The sequence below is a fragment of the Rhinoderma darwinii genome, chromosome 12 (assembly GCF_050947455.1).
Source record: "Rhinoderma darwinii isolate aRhiDar2 chromosome 12, aRhiDar2.hap1, whole genome shotgun sequence".
Taxonomy (NCBI): Eukaryota; Metazoa; Chordata; class Amphibia; order Anura; family Rhinodermatidae; genus Rhinoderma; species Rhinoderma darwinii.
In genome coordinates, this window is record NC_134698.1 from 79592195 (window position 1) to 79617643 (window position 25449).

The 25449-nt window shown below is 41.3% G+C and overlaps 1 protein-coding gene across 2 annotated transcripts in view; it reads left to right on the forward strand.

The window, feature by feature from the left end:
• Positions 1-12305: 12305 nt before the first annotated feature.
• EXOC3L4 (exocyst complex component 3 like 4) overlaps positions 12306-25449 on the forward strand; it is a 47709-nt gene continuing 34565 nt past the window's right edge. Inside the window, exons 1-3 of one of the 2 annotated variants that reach the window (XM_075844274.1) lie at positions 12306-12643; positions 18934-19065; positions 20551-21112. In XM_075844274.1, the coding sequence (XP_075700389.1) occupies positions 20578-21112 (535 nt within the window). In that variant the 5' untranslated portion in view covers positions 12306-12643; positions 18934-19065; positions 20551-20577. Of the gene's footprint in view, positions 12644-18678; positions 18844-18933; positions 19066-20550; positions 21113-25449 lie in introns of those variants that run through there. The other variant, XM_075844275.1, reaches the window with a different exon arrangement.

Here is a 25449-nt window from a genome sequence, read left to right on the forward strand (position 1 = left end):
AGTAGTTATATTCTTGTATATAGGGGCAGTATTACAGTAGTTATATTCTTGTATATAGGGGCAGTATTATAGTAGTTATATTCTTGTATATAGGGGCAGTATAATAGTAGTGATATTCTTGTATATAGGAGGCAGTATTATAGTAGTTATATTCTTGTATATAGGGTAAGTATTATAGTAGTTATATTCTTATATATAGGGGCAGTATTATAGTAGTTATATTCTTGCATATAGGGGGCAGTATTATAGTAGTTATATTCTTCTATATAGTGGGGCAGTATTATAGTAGTTATATTCTTGTATATAGGGGCAGTATTATAGTAGTTATATTCTTGTATATAGGGGCAGTATTATAGTAGTTATATTCTTGTATATAGGGGGCAGTATTATAGTAGTTATATTCTTATATATAGAGGCAGTATTATAGTAGTTATCTTCTTGTATATAGGGAGCAGTATTATAGTAGTTATATTCTTGTATGTGGGGGCAGTATAATAGTAGTTATATTCTTGTATATAGGGAGCAGTATTATAGTAGTTATATTCTTGTATATAGGGGGCAGTATTATAGTAGTTATATTCTTGTATATATAGGGGGCAGTATTATAGTAGTTATAGTCTTGTATATAGGGGGCAGTATTATAGTAGTTGTATTCTTGTATATAAGAGCAGTATTATATTAGTTATATTCTTGTATATATAGGGGGCAGAATTATAGTAGTTAGGGCGGGTTCACACGTGGCGGAATTTCACTTAAATTCCGCTGCGGACACTCCGCAGCGTTAATCCGCAGCGGTGCCGTTTGTCCATTGACTTACACTTTAATTTAGCAGTGTTCGTTTAGACGAGGCGTAAAATTCCGCTGCGGAGCATAGGCTGCGGAGCGGAATTTGGTGTCCGCAGCATGCTCTGTCTGTTGCGGAGCAGTGGCGGACTCATGGCGGAATTTCTCCATTGACTTCAATGGAGAGTCAAAATTCCGCAATGAAGTCCGCAGATATTATGTGTGCTGCGGAGCGTATTGGTTTTACTAACATGACATTTCTTCATTCTGGCTGGACCTATGTATTTCTAGGTCTACAGCCAGACTGAGGAAGTCAATGGGGCTCCCGTAATGACGGGAGCGTTGCTAGGAGACGTCTGTAAATAGTCACTGTCCAGGGTGCTGAAAGAGTTAAGCGATCGGCAGTAACTGTTTCTGCACCCGGGACAGTGACTACCGATCTCAATATACATGTATCTGTAAAAAAACATATAAGTTCATACTTACCGAGAACTCCCTGCGTCTGTCTCCAGTCCGGCCTCCCAGGATGACGTTTCAGTGTAAGTGACGGCTGCAGCCAATCACAGGCCAAGCACAGGCTGCAGCGGTCACATGGACTGCCGCGTCATCCAGGGAGGTCGGGCTGGATGCCGAAAGAGGGACGCGTCACCAAGACAACGGCCGGTAAGTATGAAAATCGTTTACTTTCACTAGGGAAAGTGCTGTCCCTTCTCTCTATCCTGCACTGATAGGGAGAAGGGAAGCACTTTTCCCGCAGTCCGCAGCAGCTAGTCCGCATCAATGTACTGCACATTTTGTGCAGATCCGCAGCAGAATCTGCAACGCAGATTCTGTGCGGCATTGATGCGGACAGTTGCGGAGGAAATCCGCCACGTGTGGTCATGCCCTTATAGTCTTGTATATAGGGGGCAGTATTATAGTAGTTATATTCTTGTATATAAGAGCAGTATTATAGTAGTTATATTCTTATATATAGAGGGCAGTATTATACTAGTTATATTCTTGTATATAGGGGCAGTATTATAGTAGTTATATTCTTGTATATAGGAGAAGTATTATAGTAGTTATATTCTTGTATATAGGGGCAGTATTATAGTAGTTATATATTCTTGTATATAGGGGCAGTATTATATTTGTTATATTCTTGTATATATAGGGGGCAGAATTATAGTAGTTATAGTCTTGCATATAGGGGGCAGTATTATAGTAGTTATATTCTTGTATATAGGGGGCAGTATTATAGTAGTTATATTCTTGTATATAGGAGCAGTATTATAGTAGTTATATTCTTGTATATAGGAGGCAGTATTATAGTAGTTCTATTCTTGTATATATGAGCAGTATTATAGTAGTTATATTCTTGTATATAGGGGGCAGTATTATAGTAGTTATATTCTTGTATATAAGAGGCAGTATTATAGTAGTTATATTCTTGTATATAGGGGCAGTATTATAGTAGTTATATTCTTGTATGTAGGAGCAGTATTATAGTAGTTATATTCTTGTATATAGGGGCAGTATTATAGTAGTTATATTCTTGTATATAAGAGGCAGTATTATAGTAGTTATATTCTTGTATATAGGAGCAGTATTATTATAGTAGTTATATTCTTGTATGTAGGAGCAGTATTATAGTAGTTGTATTCTTGTATATAGGGGCAGTATTATAGTAGTTATATTCTTGTATATAGGGGGCAGTATTATAGTAGTTATATTCTTATATATAGGGGCAGTATTATAGTAGTTATATTCTTGCATATAGGGGGCAGTATTATAGTAGTTATATTCTTGTATATAGGAGCAGTATTATAGTAGTTATATTCTTGTATATAGGGGCAGTATTATAGTAGTTATATTCTTGTATATATGGGCAGTATTATAGTAGTTATATTCTTGTATATAGGAGCAGTATTATAGTAGTTATATTCTTGTATATAGGAGCAGTATTATAGTAGTTATATTCTTATATATAGGGGCAGTATTATAGTAGTTATATTCTTGCATATAGGGGGCAGTATTATAGTAGTTATATTCTTGTATATAGGGGCAGTATTATAGTAGTTATATTCTTGTATATAGGGGCAGTATTATAGTAGTGATATTCTTGTATATAGGAGGCAGTATTATAGTAGTTGTATTCTTGTATATAGGGTAAGTATTATAGTAGTTATATTCTTATATATAGGGGCAGTATTATAGTAGTTATATTCTTGCATATAGGGGGCAGTATTATAGTAGTTATATTCTTGTATATAGTGGGGCAGTATTATAGTAGTTATATTCTTTTATATAGGGGCAGTATTATAGTAGTTACATTCTTGTATATAGGGGCAGTATTATAGTAGTTATATTCTTGTATATAGGGGGCAGTATTATAGTAGTTATATTCTTATATATAGAGGCAGTATTATAGTAGTTATCTTCTTGTATATAGGGAGCAGTATTATAGTAGTTATATTCTTGTATGTGGGGGCAGTATTATAGTAGTTATATTCTTGTATATATAGGGGGCAGTATTATAGTAGTTATAGTCTTGTATATAGGGGGCAGTATTATAGTAGTTGTATTCTTGTATATAAGAGCAGTATTATATTAGTTATATTCTTGTATATATAGGGGGCAGAATTATAGTAGTTATAGTCTTGTATATAGGGGGCAGTATTATAGTAGTTATATTCTTGTATATAAGAGCAGTATTATAGTGGTTATATTCTTGTATATAGGGGCAGTATTATAGTAGTTATATTCTTGTATATAGGAGAAGTATTATAGTAGTTATATTCTTGTATATAGGGGCAGTATTATAGTAGTTATATATTCTTGTATATAGGGGCAGTATTATATTAGTTATATTCTTGTATATATAGGGGGCAGAATTATAGTAGTTATAGTCTTGCATATAGGGGGCAGTATTATAGTAGTTATATTCTTGTATATAGGAGAAGTATTATAGTAGTTATATTCTTGTATATAGGGGCAGTATTATAGTAGTTATATTCTTGTATATAGGGGCAGTATTATAGTGGTTATATTCTTGTATATAGGGGCAGTATTATAGTAGTTATATTCCTGTATATAGGAGGCAGTATTAGGGCATGACCACACATGGCGGAATTCCTCCGCAACTGTCCGCATCAATGCCGCACCTAATCCGGGTTGCGGATTACGGCTGCGGATCTGCACAAAATGTGCAGAAAATTGATGCGGACTAGCTGCTGCGGACTGCGGGAAAAGTGCTTCCCTTCTCCCTATCAGTGCAGGATAGAGAGAAGGGACAGCACTTTCCCTAGTGATAGTAAAAGAAATTCATACTTACCGCCCGTTGTCTTTATGACGCGTCCCTCCTTCGGCATCCAGCCCGACCTCCCTGGATGACGCGCCAGTCCATGTGACCGCTGCAGCCTGTGCTTGGCCTGTGATTGGCTGCAGCCGTCACTTACACTGAAACGTCATCCTGGGAGGCCGGACTGGAGACAGAAACAGGGAGTTCTCGGTAAGTACGAACTTCATTTTTTTTTACAGATACATGTATATTGAGATCGGTAGTCACTGTCCCGGGTGCAGAAACAGTTACTGCCGATCGCTTAACTCTTTCAGCACCCTGGACAGTGACTATTTACTGACGTCTCCTAGCAACGCTCCCGTCATTACGGGAGCCCCATTGACTTCCTCAGTCTGGCTGTAGACCTAGAAATACATAGGTCCAGCCAGAATGAAGAAATGTCAAGTTAAAAAAGCAAGACGCATCCGCAGCACACATGACATGTGCATGACAGCTGCGGACTTCATTGCGGAACTTTGAATCTCCATTGAAGTCAATGGAGAAATTCCGCCATGAGTCCGCCACTGCTCCGCAACAGACAGAGCATGCTGCGGACACCAAATTCCGCTCCGCAGCCTCTGCTCCGCAGCGGAATTGTACGCATCGTGTAAACGAACACTGCTAAATTAAAGTGAAAGTCAATGGAGAAACGGCTCCGCTGCGGAATAACGCTGCGGAGTGTCCGCAGCGGAATTTAAGTGAAATTCCGCCATGTGTGAACCCGCCCTTATAGTAGTTATATTCTTGTATATAGGGGCAGTATTATAGTAGTTATATTCTTGTATATAGGGGCAGTATTATAGTAGTTATATTCTTGTATAGAGGAGGCGGTATTATAGTAGTTATATTCTTGTATATAGGAGCAGTATTATAGTAGTTATATTCTTGTATATAGGAGGCAGTATTATAGTAGTTGTATTCTTGTATAGAGGAGGCGGTATTATAGTAGTTATATTCTTGTATATAGGGGGCAGTATTATAGTAGTTATATTCTTGTATACACTAGCAGTATTATAGTAGTTATATTCTTGTATATAGGGGGCAGTATTATAGTAGTTATATTCTTGTATATAGGGGCAGTATTATAGTAGTTATATTCTTGTATATAGGGGCAGTATTATAGTAGTTATATTCTTGTATATAGTAGGCAGTATTATAGTAGTTATATTCTTGTATATAGGAGCAGTATTATAGTAGTTATATTCTTGTATATAGGAGGCAGTATTATAGTAGTTATATTCTTGTATATATGAGCAGTATTATAGTAGTTATATTCTTGTATATAGGGGGCAGTATTATAGTAGTTATATTCTTGTATATAAGAGGCAGTATTATAGTAGTTATATTCTTGTATATAGGGGCAGTATTATAGTAGTTATATTCTTGTATGTAGGAGCAGTATTATAGTAGTTATATTCTTGTATATAGGGGCAGTATTATAGTAGTTATATTCTTGTATATAAGAGGCAGTATTATAGTAGTTATATTCTTGTACATAGGGGGCAGTATTATACTCATTAAATTAGTTCTGTTCTTGTCCAGATCACTAATGTTTCCAGAAGTCCTGAAAGTCCTATCATTCTGTACCTGTGACGTGTATTGTAAGTTTGGTGAGATGATTACTTTTTTGGACGTTTTATTGGCCTTTTGTTTTGATCTTCAGATCCCGAATCTGTTGGACCATGATGTCTCAGTGACAGATATTTTCCACATGGGGACCTCAGGGGGGTTTATATTTACAGCTAATTGATTGTAGGAGGAAATATTGTACAGATCTAAAACTCTCTATAGTCTGGTGGCCTAATACTGGTCAGGACGGTGACATTTATACTGGGGGACGTAGAGATCAGTGATTCATCCATCGACCGTCGTCTCCTCTCAGCCTTGAGTCTATGACTGGACACGATTGCTCATTGTAAGAGATTGACAACTTATTCCCCGGATGTCACGACAATCACCAGGACATGGAAAGCTCAGGAGACGTTCAGGCTCCACCACATTAGCAGCTTCGCACCTCGTATCCGAGACATCACAGATGCGCCACATCTGATGTATTCCTGTCTGACATTCTGCTTTTCTTTCTATATATAGGCCGGCAGGTTTGTCATCATATGGAGGACGACAGATTGATGCGCCAGCGCTGTGTTTACATTAAGATACAGGAATAGTAAGAGGTAAACCCCATGCGGCGAGCGCTCACATTACAAATTCAGCCCAAAATTCACCCTTTCAATACATACAGAAAAGACGAATACTGAATTTTATGAGAATGCCACCCCTCAATGTGCTAATAAGCAGCAATATCACCGAGGAGCGAGGCGTTGTGTGGCCCCTACCTCAGTCATGGCAGCCATCCCAAGTGCATTTATAGGTGGGAAATTGGAAACTGCAAGTTGATAGGATTAGATACACAGCTCAGCAGACAGTATCACACATGATAGACTTAGATACAGCGGCTCAGCAGACGGTATCCCACATGATAGGATTAGATACAGCGGCTCAGCAGACAGTATCACACATGATAGGATTAGATACAGTGGCTCTGCAGACGGTATCACTACTTGATAGGATTAGATACAGCGGCACAACAGACAGTATCCCACATGATAGGATTAGATACAGTGGCTCAGCAGACAGTATCACACATGATAGGCTTAGATACAGCAGCTCAGCAGACAGTATCACACATGATAGGCTTAGATACAGCAGCTCAGCAGAGAGTATCACAGATGATAGGATTAGATACAGCGGCTCAGCAGACAGTATCACACATGATAGGATTAGATACAGTGGCTCAGCAGACAATATCACACATGATAGGCTTAGATACAGCAGCTCAGCAGAGAGTATCACACATGATAGGATTAGATACAGCGGTTCTGCAGACAGTATCACACATGATAGGATTAGATACAGTGGCTCAGCAGACAATATCACACATGATAGGCTTAGATACAGCAGCTCAGCAGAGAGTATCACACATGATAGGATTAGATACAGCGGTTCTGCAGACAGTATCACACATGATAGGATTAGATACAGTGGCTCTGCAGACGGTATCACTCCTTGATAGGATTAGATACAGGGGCACAACAGACAGTATCCCACATGATAGGATTAGATACAGTGGCTCAGCAGACAGTATCACACATGATAGGCTTAGATACAGCAGCTCAGCAGACAGTATCAAACATGATAGGCTTAGATACAGCAGCTCAGCAGAGAGTATCACAGATGATAGGATTAGATACAGCGGCTCTGCAGACAGTATCACACATGATAGGATTAGATACAGTGGCTCAGCAGACAATATCACACATGATATGCTTAGATACAGCCACTCAGCAGAGAGTATCACACATGATAGGATTAGATACAGCAGCTCAGCAGACAGTATCACACATGATAGGCTTAGATACAGCAGCTCAGCAGAGTATCACACATGATAGGATTAGATACAGCGGCTCTGCAGTGAGTATCACACATGATAGGATTAGATACAGTGGCTCAGCAGACAATATCACACATGATAGGCTTAGATACAGCAGCTCAGCAGAGAGTATCACACATGATAGGCTTAGATACAGCAGCTCAGCAGAGAGTATCACACATGATAGGATTAGATACAGCAACTCAGAGAGTATCACACATGATGGGATTAGATACAGCGGCTCTGCAGAGAGTATCACACATGATAGGCTTAGATACACCAGCACACTAGAAAGTATCACACATTATAAGCTTAGATACATCATCTCTGTAGAACATCGCCCTGTAACATTTCACGATGTGGAATTTGGCTCAGTTGCAATGACAGCCTCTACTTTTGCTATATCACTGTGTTTATATGTGGATGTTAATGACAACGAGGCAGGTAAGGGGTTAAAACCAGGGCTATGAACAGAGGAGCTGACAATCAATTGGGAACATTCAATTCTTCCGACTCATTGACCGGACCCTGCGTGGCATCAGTATCATCAGGATGGCGCTCAGGATCGTGTCTTCAGACCAGCGCTGCGTTATATTACGGCGCGGCGCACTTTACTCAATCAAATCAAACACATAAGAGAAAACACAGGCTTAAAATGGCAATTTACAAGAAGTACGACCTGCCGCCCGCCGTGTTAAATTGCAGGACGCGGTACGTTTTAGCTATTAAAGTGCCAGGATATGGAGTAGAGGCCTGAGAGTTATAACTGCAACTTAATGCGCTAAAACGTATAGAAAACAGGTTTCACGTGAATATTATAGTAATGAACCCATCAACGGGCAGGAAATATTAAACCTCTATTCCACCCCATACCGCAGTGTTTCTCAACTTTCCTAAGACAAATAGCTGCATCTCAAATAAGAGACCTGAAAGTGCCCCCAGGCATGGGAACAATGTAAGTACCCCTAGAGACATGGCATATACCCCTGGGCTATACATATCACAGGTTAGAACCTAGAGCCTAAAACACTCAACAATGTCAGGAATGGAACCAATGACTCATACCGCCCAACTTTCAAGTATCACAAAGAGAGACAACCGTTTCCTTTTAAGCCACTCCTTTAATCCCACCCAATCCCCGCCCATACACACCCGGTTCAGCCCACTTAGTATCATGCTCCCATAGTGCCTCCCACAGAGTATAATCCCAAATAGCTGCCCCCGTACAGCCTAATGCCCTCTAGCTGCAACCATACAGTATAATACCAACACAGATGCCCACATACAGTATAATGCCCAAACAAATTTCCCCAAACAGCATAATGCCCCATAGCTGCCCAATACAGCATATTGCCCCCATGCAGTGTAATGCCCACATACAGTATAATGCCCCCATACAGTATAATGCCCCCATAGCTGCCCCATATAGTATAATGCCCCATAGCTACCCTTATACAGTAGAATACCCCCACAGCTGCCCCTAGTGCCAGTGCCCACATATAAAGTGCCACAGTGTCCATGTTGATAGTGCCACACCCCCCTTAAAGATAGCGCCACACCCTCATTAGATAGCGCTAACCCCCCACCCCCTGTAGGTAGCGCATAGGCCGTTGATTCTGCTCCTAAAGGGAAGCCCTGATGTCACGGTCTACTCCTTGAGCGGAATCCCCGTTGCTGAAAGTGGCCGGGGGGTTCCGCTCCAGGAGGGGCCCCTGACGTTAATGTCCATATATGGACAGTGCAGTCAGGGGTTTACTCTAGGAGCTGAATCCCCGGCCAGATCATCGGCAACAGGAATTCCGCTCAATCCGTAGCGTTTGATGTCACTGTCCATATATGGACAGTGATGTCAAGGGCTTCCCTGAGTACAGAGCTTAAAGTAGCTCCCTCTGCTTCTCCGCTCTGAATTAATTCTAAAGCAGGGAGCTGATGGTTCCCTGCTTCAGCATTGGGTTCAACTGCATCTGCGTCCTGAGGACGCAGACACAGTTGACTGCGGGACATCTCCCCGGCCGCCCGGGACAGCGGGACACCGCCCGGAATCCGGGACGGTCCCGCTGAATCCGGGACGGTTGGGTGTACAGGAGTCTCTTTGCCAGCTGATGCCATTGCTTGTGCGGTTAACTAATGTCACCTTGATTTAATGCAGGGGTGTCAATCTGAAAACTGTCTCCCCGTGGAGGACGCAGTATTTTCTCTGTGTACACATTATATACAAACGCTTCGTGTAAATGTAACAATTAATAATGGAAAGAAATGTTTCTAAAAGAAATGGCAACTTTTAGCTTTGACTGCAATGAAACCCTGCCACCTGCTGGCCAGAGAGTGGAGTTGCAGTTAAATGGCAATGTCAATAAGGCTTAGGTAACGTTGACATTTTAGGTTAAATAGACACTCAGTATTTTTACTGCCGCAACCAATTGTGACATTCCAGTGAACAGGATATTTCAAGATATAATTCACACACTCGGAGTCTTCTGATCACATTGTTGGTTACTTGTGAAGTTGACTGTTCAGCTGGGGAGTAGCTTGAAAATCTCTTCAAAACCGCTCCAGGAATCTGCTTATTGCTCCCAACCGAAAATACTGGCCAGGTTAACACGAATTAAAATGTGGTTTTGGGGATGTGGCTTCACATGTGTGTGATTTTACACTGGGAATTTCAATTCCATTTTGGTAAAGGTGGCCATACACATAAGATGAATATCAGGAGAACCCCCCCCCCTCGCTTACTGTGTCCCCTGAATCCAATCGTGTCACACACACAGTGCCCCATAAAAATAGTACCACACGCTGTGCCCCCTGAAATAGTGTCATAGGCTGTGCCCCATACATAGTAACATAGTGCGGTTGAAAAAAAGACATATGCCCATTAAGTTCAACCAAGGGATGGAAACTATGTTTCACACAGTGCCCCCTGTAGACAGTTCTACAAACCGTGTCCTGTGTAGAAAGTGCCTCATACAGTGCCCCTGTAGAAAGTGGCACACACCTTGCCCTCTGTAGACCGTGCTACCCAAAGTGCCCCCTGTAGAGAGTGCCTCATACAGTGCCCCTGTAGAAAGTGACACATAAAGTGCCCTCTGTAGACAGTGCAACCCACAGTGCCCCCTGTAGAAAGTGCCTCATACAGTGCCCCTGTATAAAGTGATACACACAGTGCCCCCTGTAGATCTGTAGACAGTGCCACACACAGCTCCCTCTGTAGACAGTTTCACACACACACACACACACACACACACACACACACACACACACACACACACACACACACACACACACACACACACACACACAGTGCCCCTGGTAGATATTGACACACACAGTGTCATCTGTAGACAGTGCGCCACACAGTGTCATCTGTAGATAGTGTCATTCCCAGTGCCCCTTGTAGATAATACCCCACACAGTGTCATCTCCTCTCCCCCTTCTAGCACTTTCCATGAACCTTGGACTGATTTCCCAACCCCTTGTTTGCTAGTGCTGCAGTTCCCTTAGGAGGGGGGGGGGGGGGGGGGTTTCTACACAGGTTCTTACCACCTAAAAGCAAAGTGAATTAGACCAACGAGGGCTGCCCCCCCCCCCCCCCCGCTTCATGGGCCCCATATCAGCAGCATGGTCTGCTTCTATATGTATGCTCTTTCTTTAGGCTGATAGGAGGTGTAGTATCTGGAAGAATATACCCCATGAGATGAATGATACGCAGGGTGATGGTTGGAAAGGTTTGTTTACACACTGGGGGATTTAAAGACATCCCCCATAGGATGATAAGACGTCATGTAGTGGTTTGAAGTGCCCCATGAATAGTGATCAGGGAGTTCCCAAAGAATCTATGGGTGAGCAGCAGAGGCATAGCTGGGGGATTAGTACAGGGGGGGGGGACGGGGGGGACGACGACAGAATAATGCTCCCATAGCTGCCCCAACATAGTATAATGCCCCTAAAGCACCTCCCCACACAGAATAATGCCCCTATAACTGCCCTCATATAGTATAATTCCCCTATAGCTGTCCCCACAAAGTATAATGCCCATAGCTGCCCACATACAGTATGACGCCCTCATAGTGCCTCCCACACAGTGTAATGCCCCCATAGCTGCCCCACACAGTATAATTCCCCATAGCTTTCCCATACAGTATAATGCCCCCTTAGCTGCCACCATACAATATAATACACCCTTAGTATAATACCACACAGTATAATGCCCCATAGTGCCTAATAAAAAAAAAAAAAAAAAAGTATTAACCTAGCCCCGTTCCTATGACGAGTGGAGGAGATCCGTCTGCTCCTCCGCTCCGTGCAGCGTGTGGCTCTGCGCAGACAGGCGCGATTTAGTGGCGTATATTAGTAGCGTATCTCCTTCACTCGTCATGGGAACGGGAATGGGTAAATAATTTTTATTTTTTTATTAGGCTCTATGCCTGTGTCGAGCCGCTGACAGCTGGAGCTGGCATTACACAGTGAATGCTGGAGCAAGGAGCCGTCGGCTCTTTGCTCCAGCATTGGATTCAACTGTATCTGTGTCCAGAGGATGCAGATACAGATGAAACTGGGACACACCATCTCAGTGGGCCTGGGGCCACCTCCCCCCTGCCAGCTACGCTACTGGTGAGCAAAAAACGTTGCATAGTCTTCCCCTCTTTCCCCTTTTGTGCACTTATCTCTCCTCTGAGCAGGTCTGGGGTAGATATAATGGCCTGGGTGGTCTTGCACTTTTTATTTTTGCATTTTTACCTTTTCATGTGCCTCAGGATTGCAGGTATGAGGACTGCAGTGCCTCCGTAATGTTCCTCCAGGCATGCTGTGGCGGCCATACAACCCATAGCTGGACCTTCTACAGTGGAGACGCTTTGAGTAGAAGTTTTGATAAGTCAACCGGAGCCTTGGAAAACTATGACTGCCCTTTAACCCTTCTAGTACATCAGGCATGGAGGGTTTTGCGAAAAACTCTTACCTCTCCTATAACCTCACCCTGGACCTGAACGTTGGGAGCTGGAGCGTAGCTATAGAGGGTGCAAAGGTAGCATTAACACTCGGACTCTAGTGTCGGAGGGAGCCAAAATATACTCTGCCACATAAGAAGACACCAGTATTATACATGGCACAAGGTAGGTGGGGGCCCTGGTACAGATTTCCTTCCTGGGGCCCGGAGCTTCAAGTTATTCTTCTGCTTGGGATATCTAGTGGTGAAGAGCTGGAGATTGAATGGTACCGCCATACACACCCATGTATTATAGGTCACCCATGTGCACCTCTATGCTAAAGGACTCTCTGAGGAAATGTACAATGGGAAAATCCAGTGTTTGTCGGAGTTCCCCTTTAATTTAAAACCTATTATTTCTTATTAGAGACCGATCTGTATGTTCTGCAGGTCACATTCCCAGCTCGGCAGAACTTTAAAGTATTATAATATTTATATTTTTTTGCTATAAATCAGCAGCATAAATGATTTTGGTCATTTTTCTAATATACTCAATAAGGCTCTGACGCTTTCTTGCCTTGGTATAGAGCTCTGTTCCTTCACACACACAAATAAAAATCTCAGTTGCTCGTTGCTGCCACCAGGGGGCCAATCTGTATGTAACTCCTATACCTGTCAGTAGGTGGCATACACATCTGCACAGATTGCCCTCTAGTGGTATTTTATAGTAGACAATGACAGTATATACTAGGATGTAGATTGGGCAAGATACGGGCATTGTGATGTTGTGGAGAATTTGAGGTTCATCTGTCTCCCTTTTGGATTGGTCCCACTTGGGTAATCACTGATAATACAATTCCCTATTATTTCATGTATGTCCAGACTAGCTGTACACTGAGAGGTTCAGTGAAAAAGGACAATCCTACAGAGCATAGCTTTCAATTTGAAGTAGTTCTTCGGTTCTTAAAGAAGCAGTAGCATGTGCAGGAGTCTCTGATGACATCATCAGGGATTATTTTAGGGCTCATTACTACAATAACAATATGCCACATGTTACTTAGGGATATTTATCTCTATCAAAAGCAGCAGGCACACATATAAAGAGCTTATACATCCCAATACCCATCTATGGATACACACAACCCTATGTAGTAAAACCCTATATAGTAAAATGCGAAAGGTACTGATTCTACTCGAGGCGATCCAGCTGGTAGGGAGTCTTATGGGCAATGCTCCCTGGGAAAAAAGTATGCAAAACAGCTCTCAGGAAGAAAACTGTCTCTCTAGTGTAGTCACCTATAGGTGGCAATAGAGAGACCGTTTTCTTCCTTATATAGGAGGGCTATTGGGAATATATAATTAAAAAACATGGCTACATCGTAATGTATATCAATGCAATCCCTCTGTAAATGGAGCATGATTCATGTATAAATGCACCAATATGACTTCAATGTAAATCCAAAAGTTCAGATAAATCAGCTTAAGTCGGCAGCTTTATGATAAGTCAGCAGCGTTATAAGAGGAGCGGCTGATATCAGTCACATATGATGTAATGTCTGGAGGATATAATAGTACTGGAGTGTTATAAGAGGAGCGGCTGATATCAGTCACACATATGATGTAATGTCTCTGGAGGATATAATAGTACTGGAGTGATATAAGAGGAGCGGCTGATATCAGTCACACACATGATGTAATGTCTGGAGGATATAATAGTGCTGGAGTGATATAAGAGGAGCGGCTGATATCAGTCACACATATGATGTAATGTCTGGAGGATATAATAGTACTGGAGTGATATAAGAGGAGTGTCTGATATCAGTCACATATGATGTAATGTCTCTGGAGGATATAATAGTACTGGAGTGATATAAGAGGAGCGGCTGATATCAGTCACACACATGATGTAATGTCTGGAGGATATAATAGTGCTGGAGTGATATAAGAGGAGCGGCTGATATCAGTCACACATATGATGTAATGTCTCTGGAGGATATAATAGTACTGGAGTGATATAAGATGAGCGGCTGATATCAGTCACATATGATGTAATGTCTCTGGAGGATATAATAGTACTGGAGTGATATAAGATGAGCGGCTGATATCAGTCACATATGATGTAATGTCTCTGGAGGATATAATAGTACTGGAGTGTTATAAGAGGAGCGGCTGATATCAGTCACATATGATGTAATGTCTCTGGAGGATATAATAGTGCTGGAGTGTTATAAGAGGAGCGGCTGATATCAGTCACACATATGATGTAATGTCTCTGGAGGATAGAATAGTACTGGAGTGTTATAAGAGGAGTGGCTGATATCAGTCATATATGATGTAATGTCTCTGGAGGATATAATAGTGCTGGAGTGATATAAGAGGAGCGGCTGATATCAGTCACACATATGATGTAATGTCTCTGGAAGATATAATAGTGCTGGAGTGTTATAAGAGGAGCGGCTGATATCAGTCATATATGATGTAATGTCTCTGGAGGATATAATAGTGCTGGAGTGATATAAGATGAGCGGCTGATATCAGTCACATATGATGTAATGTCTCTGGAGGATATAATAGTACTGGAGTGTTATAAGAGGAGCGGCTGATATCAGTCACATATGATGTAATGTCTCTGGAGGATATAATAGTGCTGGAGTGTTATAAGAGGAGCGGCTGATATCAGTCACACATATGATGTAATGTCTCTGGAGGATAGAATAGTACTGGAGTGTTATAAGAGGAGTGGCTGATATCAGTCATATATGATGTAATGTCTCTGGAGGATATAATAGTGCTGGAGTGATATAAGAGGAGCGGCTGATATCAGTCACACATATGATGTAATGTCTCTGGAGTATATAATAGTGCTGGAGTGTTATAAGAGGAGCGGCTGATATCAGTCATATATGATGTAATGTCTCTGGAGGATATAATAGTGCTGGAGTGATATAAGAGGAGCGGCTGATATCAGTCACACATATGATGTAATGTCTCTGGAAGATATAATAGTGCTGGAGTGATATAAGAGGAGCGGCTGATATCAGTCACATATGATGTAATGTCTCTGGAGGATATAATAATACTGGAGTGTTATAAGAGGAGCGGCTGATATCAGTCACACATATGATGTAATGTCTCTGGAGGATATAATAGTGCTGGAGTGATATAAGAGGAGCGGCTGATATCAGTCACATATATGATGTAATGTCTCTGGAGGATATAATAGTGCTGGAGTGTTATAGGAGGAGCGGCTGATATCAGTCACATATATGATGTAATGTCTCTGGAGGATATAATAGTGCTGGAGTGATATAAGAGGAGCGGCTGATATCAGTCACATATGATGTAATGTCTCTGGAGGATATAATAGTGCTGGAGTGATATAAGAGGAGCGGCTGATATCAGTCACACATATGATGTAATGTCTCTGGAGGATATAATAGTGCTGGAGTGATATAAGAGGAGCGGCTGATATCAGTCACATATGATGTAATGTCTCTGGAGGATATAATAGTACTGGAGTGTTATAAGAGGAGCGGCTGATATCAGTCACACATATGATGTAATGTCTCTGGAGGATATAATAGTACTGGATTGATATAAGAGGAGCGGCTGATATCAGTCACAAATATGATGTAATGTCTCTGGAGGATATAATAGTACTGGAGTATTATAAGAGGAGCGGTTGATATCAGTCACATATGATGTAATGTCTCTGGAGGATATAATAGTGCTGGAGTGATATAAGAGGAGCGGCTGATATCAGTCACATATGATGTAATGTCTCTGGAGGATATAATAGTACTGGAGTGATATAAGAGGAGCGGCTGATATCAGTCACACATATGATGTAATGTCTCTGGAGGATATAATAGTACTGGAGTGTTATAGGAGGAGCGGCTGATATCAGTCACATATGATGTAATGTCTCTGGAGGATATAATAGTGCTGGAGTGTTATAAGAGGAGCGGCTGATATCAGTCACACATATGATGTAATGTCTCTGGAGGATATAATAGTACTGGAGTGTTATAGGAGGAGCGGCTGATATCAGTCACATATGATGTAATGTCTCTGGAGGATATAATAGTACTGGAGTGTTATAAGAGGAGCGGCTGATATCAGTCACACATATGATGTAATGTCTCTGGAGGATATAATAGTGCTGGAGTGATATAAGAGGAGCGGCTGATATCAGTCACATATGATGTAATGTCTCTGGAGGATATAATAGTGCTGGAGTGATATAAGAGGAGCGGCTGATATCAGTCACACATATGATGTAATGTCTCTGGAGGATATAATAGTGCTGGAGTGATATAAGAGGAACGGCTGATATCAGTCACATATGATGTAATGTCTCTGGAGGATATAATAGTACTGGAGTGTTATAAGAGGAGCGGCTGATATCAGTCACACATATGATGTAATGTCTCTGGGGGATATAATAGTGCTGGAGTGATATAAGAGGAGCGGCTGATCTCAGTCACACATATGATGTAATGTCTCTGGAGGATATAATAGTACTGGAGTATTATAAGAGGAGCGGTTGATATCAGTCACATATGATGTAATGTCTCTGGAGGATATAATAGTGCTGGAGTGATATAAGAGGAGCGGCTGATATCAGTCACATATGATGTAATGTCTCTGGAGGATATAATAGTACTGGAGTGATATAAGAGGAGCGGCTGATATCAGTCACACATATGATGTAATGTCTCTGGAGGATATAATAGTACTGGAGTGTTATAGGAGGAGCGGCTGATATCAGTCACATATGATGTAATGTCTCTGGAGGATATAATAGTGCTGGAGTGTTATAAGAGGAGCGGCTGATATCAGTCACACATATGATGTAATGTCTCTGGAGGATATAATAGTACTGGAGTGTTATAGGAGGAGCGGCTGATATCAGTCACATATGATGTAATGTCTCTGGAGGATATAATAGTACTGGAGTGTTATAAGAGGAGCGGCTGATATCAGTCACATATGATGTCATGTCTCTGGAGGATAGAATAGTACTGGAGTGATATAAGAGGAGCGGCTGATATCAGTCACATATGATGTAAATATCTCTGGAGGATATAATAGTGCTGGAGTGATATAAGAGGAGCGGCTGATATCAGTCACACATATGATGTAATGTCTCTGGAGGATATAATAGTGCTGGAGTGATATAAGAGGAGCGGCTGATATCAGTCACATATGATGTAATGTCTCTGGAGGATATAATAGTGCTGGAGTGATATAAGAGGAGCGGCTGATATCAGTCACACATATGATGTAATGTCTCTGGAGGATATAATAGTGCTGGAGTGTTATAAGAGGAGCGGCTGATATCAGTCACATATGATGTCATGTCTCTGGAGGATATAATAGTGCTGGAGTGTTATAAGAGGAGCGGCTGATATCAGTCACATATGATGTAATGTCTCTGGAGGATATAATAGTGCTGGAGTGATATAAGAGGAGCGGCTGATATCAGTCACATATGATGTAATGTCTCTGGAGGATATAATAGTGCTGGAGTGTTATAAGAGGAGCGGCTGATATCAGTCACATATGATGTAATGTCTCTGGAGGATATAATAGTACTGGAGTGATCTAAGAGGAGGGTCTGATATCAGTCACATATATGATGTAATGTCTCTGGAGGATATAATAGTGCTGGAGTGATATAAGAGGAGCGGCTGATATCAGTCACACATATGATGTTATGTCTCTGGAGGATATAATAGTACTGGAGTGATATAAGAGGAGAGGCTGATATCAGTCACACATATGATGTAATGTCTCTGGAGGATATAATAGTGCTGGAGTGATATAAGAGGAGCGGCTGATATCAGTCACACATATGATGTAATGTCTCTGGAGGATATAATAGTACTGGAGTGTTATAAGAGGAGAGGCTGATATCAGTCACATATGATGTAATGTCTCTGGAGGATATAATAGTGCTGGAGTGTTATAAGAGGAACGGCTGATATCAGTCACATATGATGTAATGTCTCTGGAGGATATAATAGTACTGGAGTGTTATAAGAGGAGCGGCTGATATCAGTCACACATATGATGTAATGTCTCTGGGGGATATAATAGTGCTGGAGTGATATAAGAGGAGCGGCTGATCTCAGTCACACATATGATGTAATGTCTCTGGAGGATATAATAGTACTGGAGTGTTATAAGAGGAGCGGCTGATATCAGTCACACATATGATGTAATGTCTCTGGAAGTTCTCAACACTGGAGATATGTGATATAAGGCAATAATCGGGGGGACGGGACCCTACAGTCAGCCTCTCCTCAGCCAGAAATGGCTGATAACAGGGACCAATAGCATGTATTTACATGTGTGGCAAATAGTCAAAAGATTGACTTTTTGGTGAGTGTCCCTTTAAATTTCTGCTTGCTTCACCGTTAATGATTGACTGCAGTTCCCCAGGCCACATTGTAATTTGATTCTTGATTCCAGAAACTGAAAGTGCAAGTAAAGAACCTGTGTTGGGAAGTGCTGGTGCAGTAATATATCTATATCTGCTGTAGAACATATAGGAAAGACGAAAAGAACTACAAAGTCGACAAAATCTTCCGCTACCGGCCAATGGTGAGTAAATATGACGACCCGTGGAATATTTAATGGCTATAACACTTTAGAGCAGCAGTGAAGAGGTGAATTCCTATGTTCTCTGTACCGGAGTCTGTGCCAAGTAGCCAGCGTTTGCGGCATTTATCTGTAGAGCGGAAAATTAATTCATCTTCAAGATCTGCGCTTGCTGTCAACAAATGGGAGCATTCTTAATTACCTCTACAGAGGTGATACTTCTCACAGCAAAGGGTTTGCCACAATTGTATCCAGTCTAGAAAATCCCCTGTGTATACATTGTAACAAACTTTGGACAAAATCTTGGCAGGAAAAGTTTGGGTTGCGTTTAGCTCACCGAATTACAGTCGTAGGTAACTTTCCGTACTAGGTCAGGATGGGTTTCTCCCTCTGGATGTAAACAAGAATTTACTGAACGTCAGCAGAGATCTGAATTTCTGTTTCAGCAGGGCATGTATGTCTGATTCATTCCCTTAAGGACTTGTTCACACAGTGCAGATTTGATGCAGATTTTGCATGCATTTTTTTCAGCCAAAACCAAAATTGCATCGAGGAGAGCAAACCTATAAGGCCGTCCTTTATATATTACTTCTGTTTAGATCCTGTTCCTGGTTTTGGCTTAAAAAATACATGCAAAATCTGCATCAAATCTGCACTGTGTGAACAAGGTCTAATAGTGTCTGCATATTGAGCCACAGACGTTGTATATGTTGCTATGACATTGGAGAGTCTTGTGCGAAAGCTATGATGCCATATAATTTTGTCTCAAAGAATATCATTTTGTGTCACAGAATCCAATTTTGTCTCACAGATTATAATTTTGTGGCAAATGATGTAACTTTTCTGCCACAAATTAATATTTTGTTGCATATAGTACCATTCGGTGGCACAGAAATGCTCAGAATATACCTCGGCATGTGCAATATTTTACTCTTCACTAGAATGGTTAATAAACTTTGAAAGGGCAAATATTTTTTTTCCCCTAAAGCAAAGGTCTGGACCTCTGAGAAAGAGAAGTCCTTCATTGATAGAATTATATCACATAGATGAGAGGGGGCCACATACAAGGGTCCGAAATGAATCCCCTATCATGATGCCGCCCCATGCCACCACAACCCTAAACCAATAGGGACTGGTGCTTAGCTGTAGACAAGAAGGACCTCATTATCTTTGGGCCAGGTCCTACTTGGTTTCCTAACATTGACGGCCCTGTAAGGTGGGAGGAAGACCCGCGAAGGTTCCCACCACACATTGGGAAGATGGATGAGCCAACCACTGGTGGGCCTCCCCCTCCATGAGCCCCAAAGTAGCTGAAGTGTCTGTCTGCATAGTAGGCATGACCTTGTAGTGCCACCAGGGAAACACCTAAACATTTATAGAGCTCCGATTCTGAAACCAAAATGCATAATCATCCAGAGGCTTGGAAATCCCCTCAATTAACATGATAGCAGCAAACAAATGTATGGTGTTCTGTTTTTATATCTGCAGGTGTAGAGCAAGGGTTTGTGGACAACTATGGAGACCTCAGCAACTGCACCCCACCCAAAACTTACAGAAGACAATCCACTGGATAACCTAAATAATGGAAATCTGCCCTCCCAACCGGCACAGAAGTCACTGGAGAAAAATCAAAATTTTCTGAAAAAATTTGGAAGTCTTAGACTGAGTAAGAGCAATTTTAAGAAGTCAAATGAAAACGGAGAATTAAGTTCTCCAGAAAAACAAGAGTCACCTTTCGGAAAAGATCAGAATGTGAGATCCAGTAAAATATTCTTAAAAAGACAGCGCCACCTAGAAGAGCCTGAATCTCCAGATAAAGTTGAACCTGTTGGATCATTGATATCTAGACTAAGTAAGAGGAGCCCAAACAAACTGGAGAAAAAGGAAGATCTCAGCTCTCCGGAAAATAAAGGACAACCTGAGGGACCTGTTTCACTGGTCGGCAAATTGAGGAATAGTATGAGGGGGAAGAAGAAAATAGACAATAATGAATTTGAGAAGAGCTGTATACCAGAGGAACCGAAGCGTGAGGAAAAGCAGATGTTGTCAGGTAAGACAGATCAATGTATACTGCCTGGTCACCAAACCATACCTAACAAGATGGCCACGGAGAAGATGGGATCTGGCTGGTTCCTCTGATCTAGTAGCTCCCAACACAATCTTATGGGGGAACCAGGGACATAACTATAGGGGGTGAAGTTGCTCCTCCACCCCAGCACTGTCATATTTGGGGGTCCCGTTACAGGATTTGCATTGGGGCCCTGGAGCTTTAGGTTACATCTCTGGGTGGAACCATCTATTTTTGGCCAAGCCTTTACCAGTTCCCCATGTAGGATAGAGGTGACCTTCTCTGGCAGACGGTCTTTTGGAAACTACATATGACAGAAATGTTTCAAATATGGGAAAAGCATAGGGTGTTTATGATATTTTGAATCATTGGATTTTGAAGGGATATCCAGTTTGGACAATCACATTTTGTTAGAAGGGACCCCTGATAATCAATGTTTGATTAAAGGGTGCCGCACAACTGGACCCCCCCCCCAGCGATCAGCTGTAATATGTAGGGAAACCTGTCAGCAAGTGTTCAATTTCCCTGCAGTGCCCCCACAGGGTTCATGAAGCATTACACAGTTATCAATAACTTATGGGTGTCCCGGGTCCTCCAGAGAGATATATGTTCTTTGTAGCTGCTCTCTTCTTTGGCGAATCGATGAAGATCCTGACTGGGGGACCCCCACTATTAACTCTCAATTCCCTAATATGGTATTTTATAATGGGATTTACTTTTTCAGACTGTTCCTTTTCAAGGTCAAATTTCAAGGTTGTCTTGATCTTTCTTCCTTTGACAGCACTCGTAGTAGACGATGACGTAAAGAGTAGGGATTGGGAATACTATAGGTCTTGAGATACTTGAATCCAGTTCTCGATGCCTTTAACCGCAGTATTGGAGTAAGGGCATGACCACACGTGGCGGATTTCCTCCGCAACTGTCCGCATCAATGCCGCACAGAATCTGCACAAAATGTGCAGTACATTGATGCGGACTAGCTGCTGCGGACTGCGGGAAAAGTGCTTCCCTTCTCCCTATCAGTGCAGGATAGAGAGAAGGGACAGCACTTTCCCTAGTGAAAGTAAACGATTTTCATACTTACCGGCCGTTGTCTTGGTGACGCGTCCCTCTTTCGGCATCCAGCCCTACCTCCCTGGATGACGCGCCAGTCCATGTGACCGCTGCAGCCTGTGCTTGGCCTGTGATTGGCTGCAGCCGTCACTTAGACTGAAACGTCATCCTGGGAGGCCGGACTGGAGACAGAAGCAGGGAGTTCTCGGTAAGTATGAACTTATATTTTTTGACAGGTTGCTCTATATTGTGATCGGTAGTCACTGTCCCGGGTGCAGAAACAGTTACTGCCGATCGCTTAACTCTTTCAGCACCCTGGACAGTGACTATTTACAGACGTCTCCTAGCAACGCTCCCGTCATTACGGGAGCCCCATTGACTTCCTCAGTCTGGCTGTAGACCTAGAAATACATAGGTCCAGCCAGAATGAAGAAATGTCATGGCAAAAAAGCAAGACGCATCCGCAGCACACATAACATGTGCATGAAAGCTGCGGACTTCATTGCGGAACTTAGAATCTCCATTGAAGTCAATGGAGAAATTCCGCCATGAGTCCGCAACCAGTCCGCCACTGCTCCGCAACAGACAGAGCATGCTGCGGACACAAAATTCCGCTCCGCAGCCTATGCTCCGCAGCGGAATGTTACGCATCGTCTAAACGAACACTTCTAAATAGAAGTGGAAGTCAATGCAAAAACGGCTCCGCTGCGGATTAACGCTGCGGAGTGTCCGCAGCGGAATTTAAGTGAAATTCCGCCACGTGTGAACCCAGCCTAAGGGGTGACCCGTTTATCAGAATTTCTCAAGATACTCTGAAGCTAAGACTAAGCACCAGGAGGTAATAGTCAAAATATTTTGTAATGGTGGCCAGAGGTACAACTTGGTGCTCCTGAAACCTGAAACTACGATGTGCCATTAATAGTGCTATTATTTTGGCAGAGGGGCATTTGGACCCCCTCAAGCACCAGGGCCGGGGTGCATCTGCCACCTCTGCACCCCCTGTAACTAGCGTGTAATAGTACTAGGAGTAAATGCTCAGGACTACGATGTACACAGGAGCAGATTTTGCACAATTATCTTCTCCTATGCTGAATCCAACCTCTGGTGGGTGAAGGTTTCGTCTGTTATTATCCAGTATTTTTATAGAAACATTAAGCTGAAATTGCCCCTCTCACTTGTGTGGAATCGTGACCTGTAATCTTGGAGACACTTGCATCTTTCTCATTTAGTTGCGGATTGGCACATCCATCCATCTTATATAGAAATACATTTAGGGATAGTTTTGCCGCAGCGTGAGGACTTTAATAGATATATCAGGTGAGAGGATATATAGGGTCCAGGGGCACCCATAGAGAAAAAAAAAGTCATGAGATATCTCTTGTGAACCACTGAGAGTCCCTATGGCTGATCCTTCTAATTTATCCAACTTATGGCTACCTGACTAACCTAAAGGTCTATTGTATCGGGGAATGATTATTCCCACCAAGTGCCCCTTATTCTTTATGTCTTGCATTGAACTCTTGGTTGCGAGGACCTTTACTATAAGCCGTTAAATGGACTCAATGTCACATACTGTACATTCTTGGAACTTCTGAATAAAAGCAATCTATAAAATTTACCTTTGAACGAGCTACAGCGCATCAGATCAACAATCCATCATAAGTAAATAAGTGCAGTAACTAGTCACCCTTCCTCTTTTGTATGAAAATTGTGTCTGGTGCCAAGGGATTTGTAGGTTGTTTCCAATTCATAAGCAAAATTTCCGCCATTCACGATTATCCACAATCTTAAAGGGACAGTCCAGCCCTAAAATGTATTAACGTCATTATTACAGTAAAATATTCACAAAACGTCACAGAGCAGGAGAAGTGACAACTTTTTACATCCCCTCTAATGCCTAACACATCTTGTTATCAGTTTTCATCCATGGGCCTGACATACGAAGCTGAATATTTTTACCAGCACTAAAAGATTGTAATAATTCCCCCTATGAACAAAAAGATAACTATTATAATACTACCTCTATGTACAATAATATAACTACTATAATACTGCCCCCTATATATAAGAATATAACTACTATAATACTGCCCCCTATATACAAGAATATAACTACTATAATACTGCCCCCTATATATAAGAATATAACTACTATAATACTGCTTCTATATACAAGACTATAACTACTATAATACTGCCTCCTATATACAAGAATATAACTACTATAATACTGCCCCCTATATACAAGAATATAACTACTATAATACTGCCCCTATATACAAGAATATAACTACTATAATACTGCCCCCTATATACAAGAATATAACTACTATAATACTTCCCCCTATATACAAGAATATAACTACCATAATACTGCCCCTATATACAAGAATATAACTACTATAATACTGCCCCTATATACAAGAAAATAACTACTATAATACTGCCCCCTATATACAAGAAAATAACTAATATAATACTGCCCCCTATATACAAGAATATAACTACTATAATACTGCTCCTATATACAAGAATATAACTACTATAATACTGCTCCCTATATACAAGAATATAACCACTATAATACTGCCTCTATATACAAGAATATAACTACTATAATACTGCCCCCTATATACAAGAAAATAACTAATATAATACCGCCCCCTATATACAAGAATATAACTACTATAATACTGCCTCCTATATACAAAAATATAACTACTATAATACTGCTCCCTATATACAAGAATATAACCACTATAATACTGCCCCCTATATACAAGAATATAACTACTATAATACTGCTTCTATATACAAGAATATAACTACTATAATACTGCCCCCTATATACAAGAATATAACTACTATAATACTGCTCCTATATACAAGAATATAACTACTATAATACTGCCCCTATATACAAGAATATAACTACTATAATACTGCCCCCTATATACAAGAATATAACTACTATAATACTGCTCCTATATACAAGAATATAACTACTATAATACTGCTCCCTATATACAAGAATATAACCACTATAATACTGCCTCTATATACAAGAATATAACTACTATAATACTGCCCCCTATATACAAGAAAATAACTAATATAATACTGCCCCCTATATACAAGAATATAACTACTATAATACTGCCTCCTATATACAAAAATATAACTACTATAATACTGCTCCCTATATACAAGAATATAACCACTATAATACTGCCCCCTATATACAAGAATATAACTACTATAATACT